Here is an 11,881-nt window from a genome sequence, read left to right as displayed (position 1 = left end):
TCTATATATATGTGTATTATATTACTTTATAGAATTATACTCTGAATTAGCTTAAAGATATTGTTTGAAAAAAAAACATACCTACATGTACTATCAGAATTACAACGACAGTATTTCGACGTCAGTTTCATTTAATAGTGATGAGCAACTTATGTCAACGTTAAAGGTCAATTAGGGTATAAAAGTTCTAAAATATGTACGTTTTATGAAAACAATAAGCGGAGGTTTATGGTTATCTTTTTTAAAATCCAAATATAGAAGCAAAATACCTGTTCAGATATCGTAATTTCTGGAACCGAGTGATACAGTTGTCGCCCCCTTCTACAACATCATCAGAGACAATTGTTGCAGCTGATAAACTGATGTGTGGCGAGAGATTCAACGAAACCGTGGATAGTGACGGTGAACCTACTGGAGATAGACTTGAGTCCATTACAAAGCAAGCAGAATTCGGTAGGCCTTCAAGATTATATCATCAAAATTGGATTGACTGATCGCATGTATGTTGTTTAACGTCCCATTCGACCGTTATATTTACATCAATAAATACAAGTGTGTACGTGGGCTATTCAAGAATTGATAATGCGAATTAACTGTAAAGTTTACACTATATGGAGAGAATATATGGAGAGAATAGTCTTGTCTGTCAAAATCAGAAATTAAATTAAATTCATGTCACGTTAAATTATTGACAAACAAGTTGATGAAACAAGAATATCAGTAGTCTCGTTTAAAGTCATCATTTCGTAAGTTCTATGGTCGATACAATAACCTTGTCAGCAAATACAATTTATCATTGAGTCAATTGCTGACTGATGTTTTTCATACGAATTGTTAGGCCATTATTTACACACTGAATTGTCGTCGCATTTTTCTATTATTTCCCGATCATGACAAGGAGCACATGGCGGGTGTGACCGGTCGGCAGGGGATGCTCACTCCTCCGTGGCACCTGATCCCACCTCTGATGTTTCGGAGGTCCGTGTTTGCTTTGCTCCTATTTTGTATTGTTGAATTGTATTGACTTTTGAGCTTGAATACTTTTCGTTATCTCCATAAGTTTCATACACCTTGCAGCTGACGAGTTGTATGCAGTTTTCTGTTTGACGGGGCAGGACACAGGTGGAAATCAGTGGGTTTTGTATGTAGACTGAACATCAATTAGGGTAGATGTAGTATTGAAGAATACATTTTTAGAATATGATATTGCTACAGTAAATTTAATCGATCGCAATTGGTGGAAGAATTAAGCAAAGAAAACGAATGTCGCGGCATTCCATCCACTTCATCGTCAATAAAAGGCATTTAGCTAAGGGGCTTAAACGGTACGTGAAGTAAAAAGCTGCATTCAAGTCTACCTAGGAAGACATTGGCATATGTTAGGACAAATTTAGTGCCCATAGCGGTGCCATTGACTTGTAGGTAATGTAAGAAGTTAAGGGGCCTAAACGTTACCTGAAGTAACAAGCTGCGTTCAAGTCTGCCCATGAAGATATTGACTTTTCCATTTAGACTTTTCCAATAAACATGAAATTGGTAAACCTGAAAACATGTTAAAGGAATTCTTCTTCCCACACTTCTCCTCAGCCACCAATACCCTAATCGTGCGGAAGGTTTTTGTACAATGATGTAACGTCCATTCTCTGGAGGGGAATATGATCTGGAAGATCAGTGGAGAGCGTCTTGTTTATATAATCTGTGGTGTCCTTGAGATAGGATGGCAAGATAATAACAAGTTGACGGAGATGTAAATCAATATACTCACAGACCCCCCCCCCCCCCACCCGTGGGATGCGGGATGTCCATAATGCGACCTTGGATACATATCTTCTTTTGAAGCAGGTATAATTGTCCTGGTCTACATACAATAGTGTTGATAGTCCCATAGACGTTGACATCAATCTGGTCATTTTCCAACATTTCGTCAAGAGTTGTGGTGAGTTGTGGCTGAGAACTCTTTAGAAGCATTAAAGTCCAGATTCCAATGGAAAGGTTAGTCTTAGAGTTATCTCTGGGCCACTACCATGTTATTCTCTCTGTCACTGAATTTACTAATGTTTCCTTTGATAGTTCATCTATAAAATACACTGAAATAACAAAACAAGGTAATGTATTTGTTTGAATTAAATCTATATCATCTTTTTCAAATTTTCTGAATAACTGCTCAGGCATTGTATCCAACTAGGATGCTTGTATCAGGAGCTGATTGATTTGAAACTGGTGAATTGTTGGTTCGCGAGTAAAGCTTTGTCCCGAAAGTGCTATAGAATGTAAATGGTACGTGAGACAAGCAAAGCATGTTAGAAGTATCAGAATGAATATATAATAAACTATATAATAAACTTCTTACAGCGTGAAGTGTTTACTCTAGTAGCACATGCATTATACCATTTAAACTTCCTCATTCACAACCGAGCGCTTGTTTATCATTCATGGTAAAGGCAGACAAGTTAAATGAGAAAGCACTCACAGTATTACACTTGAAAGCACACAGCATGTAGGACGATTTTCGCAGCAAACTCTACAATGAATAGCAAGGCATCAATTCTTGTCTGTGTCTATGTTTATTGAGGTTTTTCAAAGTGATGCAGGTGAGAAAAATCCATGTTGGTTCAATAGCATTGAGTGTATTTGTATTCCTTATGAAATGGGAATTCGTGTGAATTGTTCAAAACGGAATCTTAGTGTTATACCAAATATGAACGACAGCATCACGTGGATAGACCTAAGTAAAAATAAGATCGAGACGATTCAGTCAAAAAGTATTAAACTGCCAGAAAAGGTGATTTATCTCGATTTATCTGAAAATAACTTAACAACTGTAAAAGGTAATCCTTTCAAACGTTTAACAAAACTTCGGTTTTTGAACCTAGAGGGAAATCAACTGGAAAATTTAATTTATGAGAAACTATTTCAATCACTCTCTCCCTTAGAAGTGCATAACATAAAGAGAAACAGCGACAAGAAAAATACTATAGTTTTTCCAGGAGACGCTTTTGCAAATCTTTCTTCTATTTCAACCATAAAAATGAATGGAATACCAAACACAAGGTTTGGGAAAAGTTTCTTGCGTTTAAGGAATCTTAAAGTTTTAGATATGTCTGGGATTGCAGGCAATTGTATTGTTGAATATATTGATTCGAAAATGTTCTCAAATTTGCGGTTCCTTGGGGTTTTGGATCTTTCCTACTGCAATGTAAATGATATTGATAAGGGATCGTTTAGTAACATGCCAAAATTAAAGCATCTTAATATTTCCTACAATCGTCAGTTAGGCTTTGCATCTATGCCTAATGTAACTTATCATTTGAACAAAACCAAAATTAAATCTCTGAATATTAATGGAGTTAATTGTATAGCGGGAGTTGGAACAGAAATAAAATGTCATCATCTTCTTTCTCTCAAATATACTAACCTTACAGAATTATATGTAGCCAGTAACCGATTGGAAATTTTAGAACCAGGAGTCGCACGCAATCTACCGAAAACATTAGAGATATTATGGTTTGCCGAAAACAAACTAACAACTGCGCTTTACGTACTAGAATTTAGTACTCTAGAAAACTTGCGAGTGTTCAACATGAGCGTCCAGAAGCATCCACCAAAGTTTCCTTATTCCATTATAGATAAATGTAAGGTGAAGAAAGAATCGTATAATGATGATTTCCACTGCCATGAAGTTGCAAATAGCCACACTTCTAAAATAATCGGCAGTGATCAGATTGTGACCTGGGATTTCCCACCAAATCTTGAAGAAATATACGCTTACTCCAGTCAAATTCATCTCAAGGTTCCAAACTTTTCAGTCTCTGCACCGAGTCTTCGGATTGTAAACATACATAATAACTTTCTGTACTCTTTCGAAGGTCCTGTTTACATTAAATCATCAAATAACCTAATAACATTGGACATTTCAAATAATTTTTGCTCCCACTTATCCCCATTATTATTCAAAGATGGTGGACAAATAAAAAAAATAAATATATCCCACAATGACATCGGCCTAGACCTGGAGAAGGATGTAATGGGGAAAACGTTTGAGCCTCTTCTTTCCCTTGAGAACTTTGACATTTCTTTCTGTAGAATTTCCAAACTTTCAAATTTAGTACTGACGAATTCTTCCAAGCTTAAGTATCTTAATGTTAGTAACAACCAAATATCAAGATGGAATGTAAAAATTGACCATATGACAAACTTATCATTAATAGACATTTCACAAAATCGGATTAGGTCAATTGACGAAAAATACCTTGTGCATTTGGAGAATGCCTTTCAGAAATCCAAGTTAATGGTAGATCTTTCTGGCAACCTTTTAGGTTGTTCCTGCGATAATCAAATATTTCTTAAATGGTTAGTGATAAACAAAGCTTATTTCCTAGATATTCAGCAATACCAGTGCTCCTTTGATAAAATATCATTTTCATTTCAAGATTTGGATAGTTCTTTTCTCTTATTAGAGAACAGCTGTAGGTCATTTCTGACTTGGTATTTAACAGGATCTGTTTCACTTGCCGTATGCATTAGCTTTTTGACAGGAATATTTCTTGTAAGAAACAGATGGAAGATTCGCTATATTGTGTACAAAACTAAACTTAAATTCCGAGCTAGGGACAGACTGAATGTACATAATTCCACAAATCTAAACTATGAATACGATGTCTTTCTATCTTACACTGGAATGGAAAGAACCTTTGTAGTAAAAGAGGCGATACCTCGACTTGAAATCAATGCTGGATTACGTCTTCTTGTTAGAGACAGGGATTATCTCCCAGGATTATCAAAGGTAAATTGTACAATGACCGGAATTCATGAAAGTAGAAAAGTCCTCTGTGTTGTTTCAAAAAGGTTTTCGAAGTCAAAGTGGCGTGACTTTGAACTGAACATGGCTAAAGTGGAGGAAATAAAGGATCGTGAAAGCACAGATTTTGTCCTTCTTATTTTGTTACCGGAAGTTTACAACAACGGCTATCCCAGTAAAGTTATGGACCTTGTAAAGAGAGACTCTTTCATTGAATATCCTGAAGAATCGTGTGCTCATGGCGACTTTTGGGAGAAACTGATTAAAATGTTAATGAACGATTAATTAGATGATTTTTGTATTGAATATTTTCTTTTTATTTTCAAAATAAATTTTTATAACTGATCTGAACATTCGCAAATGCGTCTCCAAGCGATCTTAAAGCTTCTTGAATTCAAAGTACGTATTGATTATTCCCCATTTATCCTCTTACATTGGCATCGCAATACATATATTTTTCCATGTTTATTTTAAAACATTCAAAATTAATATTTTTAGTTATTTCTCACGTACTAAGACATTCAAGATGAAAAAAATATTGACTTATTTCATGTAATGCAGAGTCGTTTATGATTTTTTTTCTTACATAAACTCTGTAATAGACATGTAAATGCCCACATTGTCCCTGGACCAACAGACATTAGATAATGCATTTTTGCTAAAGAAATTCTTTATCTCTCTCTTTTTATTCACTTATTGTGTATGTTTAATAACATCCAACCTTCCGGATAGATTTGAACAGTTCTTCGTAGAAGCACAAGATATGCTTCTTTAAAGTTCTTTATTAATGTAGTAATATCCCGCTATCACCTACATCTCCCAACCTAATTTATACTCCAAAGCATACCCAGAATACGATCAATTTTTGAGCCGTGGTAGAACACTGACAAATCATATATTGCTACATGTACAGAGATTTCAACAACCCCTTTTAGAGTAAGCATTTTGTTAATTTATTGTTGTTATAATGATATAGTTAGCAAATATATGTAGTTTATTTTGGGATATTTTTCTGACGTATTTCATACGAATTTTTAGACTTTTCTTTTTGTACTGAATGTAACTACCGATTATTTGGTTTGCCTGATCACTACCTAGGGTTCTTTGCGGGTGTGAGGGGTTTAGAGGGGGTGCTTATACCTCCTATCCACGTCACCTGAAAATGACAATTCGTGGGGTCCATGTTTTATGCAATGTTCACAAATTTGTTTTGTTTGTAATCCTTTTCTATATCACTGGTCGTTGTATTCACCTATTTCATACAGTAATTTTCACATAGTGTGCATGTAAAATCAAGTACAGTTAGAGTTTCAGTTCTTTAATCTACGTATATGGAGGCCAATTTATGTGAACATGTGATTATATAATTAAATTTACTTCTGTCAACAAATTGCACTTTGCAATACGTGGACATGGATTTATGAAGATTTTAATTCGTATACAAGAACTTCAGGTGGTGTAACATAAAACAAAAAAATTAATAATCATACTTGAGACAAACATGTATTTAAATCTGTCTTTCCGATGCCAAAATCTACCTCCTTCTTAATTTATTGTTTACCTGAATAAAATACTTGTATGAACAACAATGAGTCATAGATCTAGGGACTTTACATTCATGATGTTTGAGCACTCGAAATAATACTCTGTATCTACTATAATGTGTACAAAAGATAACCCTTCACATATATTGTGTGTTCATTCATAACTAAATTAACTTCAGTGTCGCATATTAGTGAAAATCGAGGCCACATGTCGTAGAGTGACGGCAGTCAATTGTATAGAGAGAGAGAGAGAGAGAGCACATTTTTACAACTCTTAAACTAACATAACTGCCCTAAGTGAAGTAATATTAATATAGAAAGCACAAGGAAATTTACTTTTACATGGATACCCACTTCCGCCCCAACTCGAATTTGAACAATAATGTTTAAATAAATGTATCTCATTTCCATTCTCAATGACCGTGTGGTGTATAACAGCGCCGCTAGAATTCCATCGGCATCGAAGGCAAGTTTTTTTGACTTGCCTAAGTGCCCGAGTGGTCTTGTACGCTTTCCTGTACTGCGAGGAGACAGATTCCGTAGGTCGAGAATTCAACCCCGGGTTGGAGCGGAAGTGGATATCCAGGTAAAAGTGAAATTTTTTGTGCTTTCTATATTTAATATTTCTTCACTTAGGGCAGTTATGTAAGTTTAAGAGTTGTTGTAAAAAATGTGCTTCATATATAAAATTAATTCAGTACAAATGTATCGGTTACTATCCTCGTATAAAAACTGATGTTCAAATAACTGTATCTCACTTCCATTCTCAATGACCGTGTAGTGTAGGATAGCGCCGCAAGAATTCCATCGGCATCAAAAGCAAGATTTTAGACTTGCCTGGATATCCGAGCGGTCTAGTGCGCTGGTCCTGTATTGCTAGGAGACAGATTCCGTAGGTCGTGAGTTCAACGTATTAACATATTTATATTGAAAGCCGGAAAGAAAGTTGTAAAGTTTTCTTGTATGTAACCATTAATAAGCTAATGTCAGGCAATAAAGACTGGCGATTCTGAACATTAATGACGCAATTTCTATAGATAGAGTGGATCTAGCTCATGAATTTGAGATCGTTGCCAAATTTAGCGGACCAAGACAGCCATACATATCTTTATGATAATTCTCGACAATGTTTAATAGGATATGAAATAGATACAAACGCCATTCTTAGATGATAATGTTGTCTCAGAAAAAAATAGGACTATGGGTTCTACGTTATTTCATCTTTACTGATTTTCATTATTTGAATTAATGGCAAGAAACATTAATTTTTACGTTTTCTATTCAAATGAAGACAGCCTTGTAAAAACAAATATGATCTCAGCAAAAGTATTTCTATGAAAGCAAAGTCTAACACAATTTAGATCACTAGTACCTGTTACCTTCCTCAGATAATACAATCAAGAATCATTAATTTTTTCATGCATGTCCTGGCCAGTCGTTTATTCTTTAACAATTGAATTTAATGGTTATAAGATTGTAATCCCTGAAAAATGTTGGGGGGGGGGGTTATTTTTCTCCATGCATTTTCACTTTGCTCAGGTTTTAAGTATTAATTAAAACACATGATAATATTAATTATTTGCAATTCCAAATCAACATTGTTGATCAATGAAGAAAATTATTAGTCCACTTCTTTTCCTGTTGAAAAAATGTCAAAATCAATTTATGTGTTTATTTCCTGAAACATCCTACAAAATAAGGTCCGTAAATTGGGATTCTTTTTCAATTAGTTTTTAAATACTTGACTAATTTAGGAATTTGTTAAATGTGCAACAATGGGTAACTTATGTAATTTAATTTTTAAAAAAAAAATTTTAATTTTAATTTTTTTAATTTAATTTAATTTTAATTAATTTAATTTTGTAATCTTCATATTTCATTACCTCTTTCATCCTGCTTCAACATTGTTACTCTCTCTATCTCTTTTAAATTCGTGTTTGTAAATTATTTAGGTAAAAATAAATTATAAAAGAAGGTGTTGTGCATTGTTTGTCTCCTCACTTTCCAAGCTTTCTTGTTATTCGTGTACTTGACTGTACTCATATGATAGTTAACTGTAATAAATATTGTGATCGTCAAATCTTGAAACTAGATAGTAGAACCTATGATACAGGGGTGTCTGGTACATCTGCCTCAAACTCCCAGGAGAATAAATTGATAAGTCACTTTGGAGGATTAGAAAACATCAATTTGTGGTCTTTTTTGTGCCTTAAAACTTTTAAGGCGATTTTCAAAGGTGTTAAACAAAAAACAAAATAAATAAATAAATGCAATTTATGTAATAAATGATTCTATGCTGACAACTCTACGCATTTTATTTTGTTACCTATGGGGAGCCTCAATTATTTGATTAAAGCCAATACCCGTATGTTACCCCTTAACAATACTTAATTTTGATTGGCTGAAAGATAGCGTCTCTCCTTTGTGAAACACGATACAAGCCTAGCATCACAAAAAAAAAAAAAAAAAAAAAAAAAAAAAAAAAAAATATGCGAAAGTTTTGTTTTCCCACCCTCCTCCCCTAATGGATCCCACCTTTGCCCATTATTTGATTATTGTGAGATATTAACATTTGAACTTATTTGTTAGTCCCATACATGTTACTTAGTAAATTTACTTTTTTTTCGACTGGCATGAATGTCGGTAATGGATATGTATTTTATATGGTAAATTTGCTTGTCTGTCTGTTTTTTTTTTTTTTTTTTTTTTTTTTTTTTTCGAGACAGTTTCAGAGTAATTTGTTACATATGACCATTGTATGAAGAAAAAGTAAACTTTTGAATGTTTATGTTTTGAAGCACTTGATTACATTTTGTCAGTTCTTTTGTATTTGCGTATTCGTGTGAACTCGATAACTGCATGTAGTATTAGGAATGTTTTGGTAGATATTTTTATTTGTTCCTATTACATGTTTAGATGGCAGATCAAGATTTATTAGATCACTAAAATACATTTTCAATATATATGGTGTTCATGTTGTTTGGAGGTAGAGGAAGGAGGACGCATCAATAAATAAATAAAATCCATCTACAGATATTGCTACATTTTTAATTTGTACTAAAAAGCTCTTATTGAAAATTATAAAGTAAAATTTTGACTCAAGCTATTAGCTGAAAAATAATTTACATTTCAGTTTTTATTCTTGGACGATATAAAAAGCACACAGGGATGACATTTCAGTCTTTCTGGAAGGCCATACTATTGGCTTCCTCTATTTGTATGAAAAAAGTCTAGAAAAACGCGTCGATATATTCCTTTGAAGAAGAAAGAACAATATTGATTAGACAGGTACTCAAAATCATAGTAACTCGATTGTTCATGTCCATTTACCTGTATATGGTAGTGATGTCTTGACCTAAGATTAAAATGTATAATCAATGAAAAAATATATATTGACAATGTTTGTATCGTTCTAATGCCAAAGAGGAGTTCTATAATTATTTTCAAAGTTGTATAAGTTGATTGATTGTGTTTTGTTTTACGTCCCGTTCGAGAATTTTTCAATCATATAGAGACGCCACCATTAACCGGTGAAGGGCTTAAAATTTAGACCTTTACTCTGCACTGAAGTCCATTGAGCAGTAAGGGTTCTTTATCGTGCAAACGCCTACTGTGACACAGGGCCTCGGTTTTAAGTATTCATCCGAAAGACCCGCAACTTTCACTTCAATGTGCCGAGCGCTTGGCATAGGAACAATTGCTATCTACTTTTTTATCGACTTAGGTCAGTCGCAGCTGTGATTCGAATACACGACCTTCCGACCACGGAAGTAACGCCCTACCGACTGGGCTACCGTTAGGGTCAAACTTGTATAAGAGAGTTAGCCAAACAAATATTCATCCCTATACTGCATAAATATTTAGGGAATTCGGAATATCCTAGTACTAGATTTTTTTTCTTTTTTCTTGGAAGAGATTTTTGAGAACAAATATGCGTTTGTAAATTTTTGTGTCTCAAAGTAATAACTGTATACATATGCATAATATCATTTCATGAAAATTACTAACACTAAATATGAAAGGATTGTTATTAGAAAAAATGATATCTATTATCAAAATTGACAACCACAGCACTTCGGGTGTGCATTAACACATTGATTATTATTTATTTAATGAGAGAAATTTCAATGTTTAATGTTAAGAAACTAATTTAAAATCCTCCTTGCTGATAGAAAACATTATACCCTTATAAATTTCATTGATTTTCATCAATAAGAAGAGAGAATCAAAAGGAAAAAAACATTAAAAAGAAGGTACGGTTTTAGCTTTATTGTGCCCTAAATATTTAACGTTTTCAAAAAGTTTTGAAACTGGCTTAAGTATTAGTTGAGTATATGAGTGTGATAAACAAGGAAAAAATAGGGCATAAGGAAGTACCATTCTGGAAATATGACGTCATGAATTTGATGCATTTCTCTATTTTAAACAGAAAAGGCCTCAAAATGACACATTTCAAGATTTATTTTCTTTCAGAAAATAGTGTCACAGCCGTCGCTCACTTTAATTTTCGGATATGTTGTGTATAATTCTTTGAAAAATCAAATATCGTAAAATCTTTATAGGCGATGTCTGTAGGCAATATTATCTGAAAGAAAATTCCATTGAGAATTGATGTCTTCTACAACTTTTTAAGAAAATACGGGGAAATGCACAACTTTATGACGTCACAATTAGCATTAAGAAGGTCATGTGAGAAAAATGATTTTTATGATCTTTCTGCATAGAATTTCAATGATTCAGAAATCATGAGTTTTAATTTTTTACATCACTTTCATTTTTAAGAAAAACACAGGGCAAGATCTGTAGTGAAACTGTACCTTGTTCTTTGTGGTAGATGTTTTGTGATTTTTCCTGTATCTGAGTAGTTGTATTCTTTTGATTAAAAATGATTAGGGTTGATTCTTGAATACTTCAACAAAATATAGACGTACAAATAATTCAAAATTAATTATAAAAACTGATAGATGATACAGCGTATCAAAATTATAAAGTTTGTAATCATATGCTTGTATGTGCAAAACATTTATTTCCTTATGAAAGACCTATTAATTTTCCCTTTTTGTCTTATTTAAATATAGGAGTAAAGAAGAATAACTTTTTGAAAATCTTGTTTTATAAAAGCTCTTGAAATTCTAACATTTGAAATAAAATCCTAAAAGTTATGAATGCTTGCATGTAAATGCACTGCTAACCTGGTGGCAATTTATCACGGTATCAAGTATAATACATCTGCAATATTAATCAATGTATAAAAGATAAAAATACTACATGTCAAAAAGTCAGACATCATGTTTTGAATAAATAGCAATCAAAAACCATTTATAAACATGAAAGTATGTATATATGGTTGAATGCTTCTGTTTTACTCAAACATTGAACATTCGACGCTTTAGAAAGCATATTATATCAAGCTTAATAGCCAGTTCAAATTGTTACCGCAGATCACAGGATGAAAAACCAGGTTTCCCAAATTTGGAAACCCGATGGAAACATATGGGAATCGTGACATCAGTAGTTTCCATATAGTTTCCATTTTATG

General features: G+C 33.3%; 1 protein-coding gene across 1 annotated transcript; it reads left to right on the top strand.

Annotated features, from left to right (window-relative positions):
- Positions 1–2,632: 2,632 nt before the first annotated feature.
- Positions 2,633–5,083, top strand: LOC133185752 (toll-like receptor 4). Its single transcript, XM_061321052.1, has one exon. It carries the CDS (start codon positions 2,648–2,650, stop codon positions 5,081–5,083), a length of 2,436 nt encoding a protein of 811 aa, XP_061177036.1. The 5' UTR covers positions 2,633–2,647.
- Positions 5,084–11,881: the final 6,798 nt, after the last annotated feature.

The sequence above is a fragment of the Saccostrea echinata genome, unplaced genomic scaffold (assembly GCF_033153115.1).
Source record: "Saccostrea echinata isolate AGI-Se365-2 ecotype Australia unplaced genomic scaffold, CSIRO_AGI_Sech_v1 ptg000012l, whole genome shotgun sequence".
NCBI classification, from domain to species: domain Eukaryota; kingdom Metazoa; phylum Mollusca; class Bivalvia; order Ostreida; family Ostreidae; genus Saccostrea; species Saccostrea echinata.
This window is presented reverse-complemented; position numbering and strand designations above follow the sequence as displayed.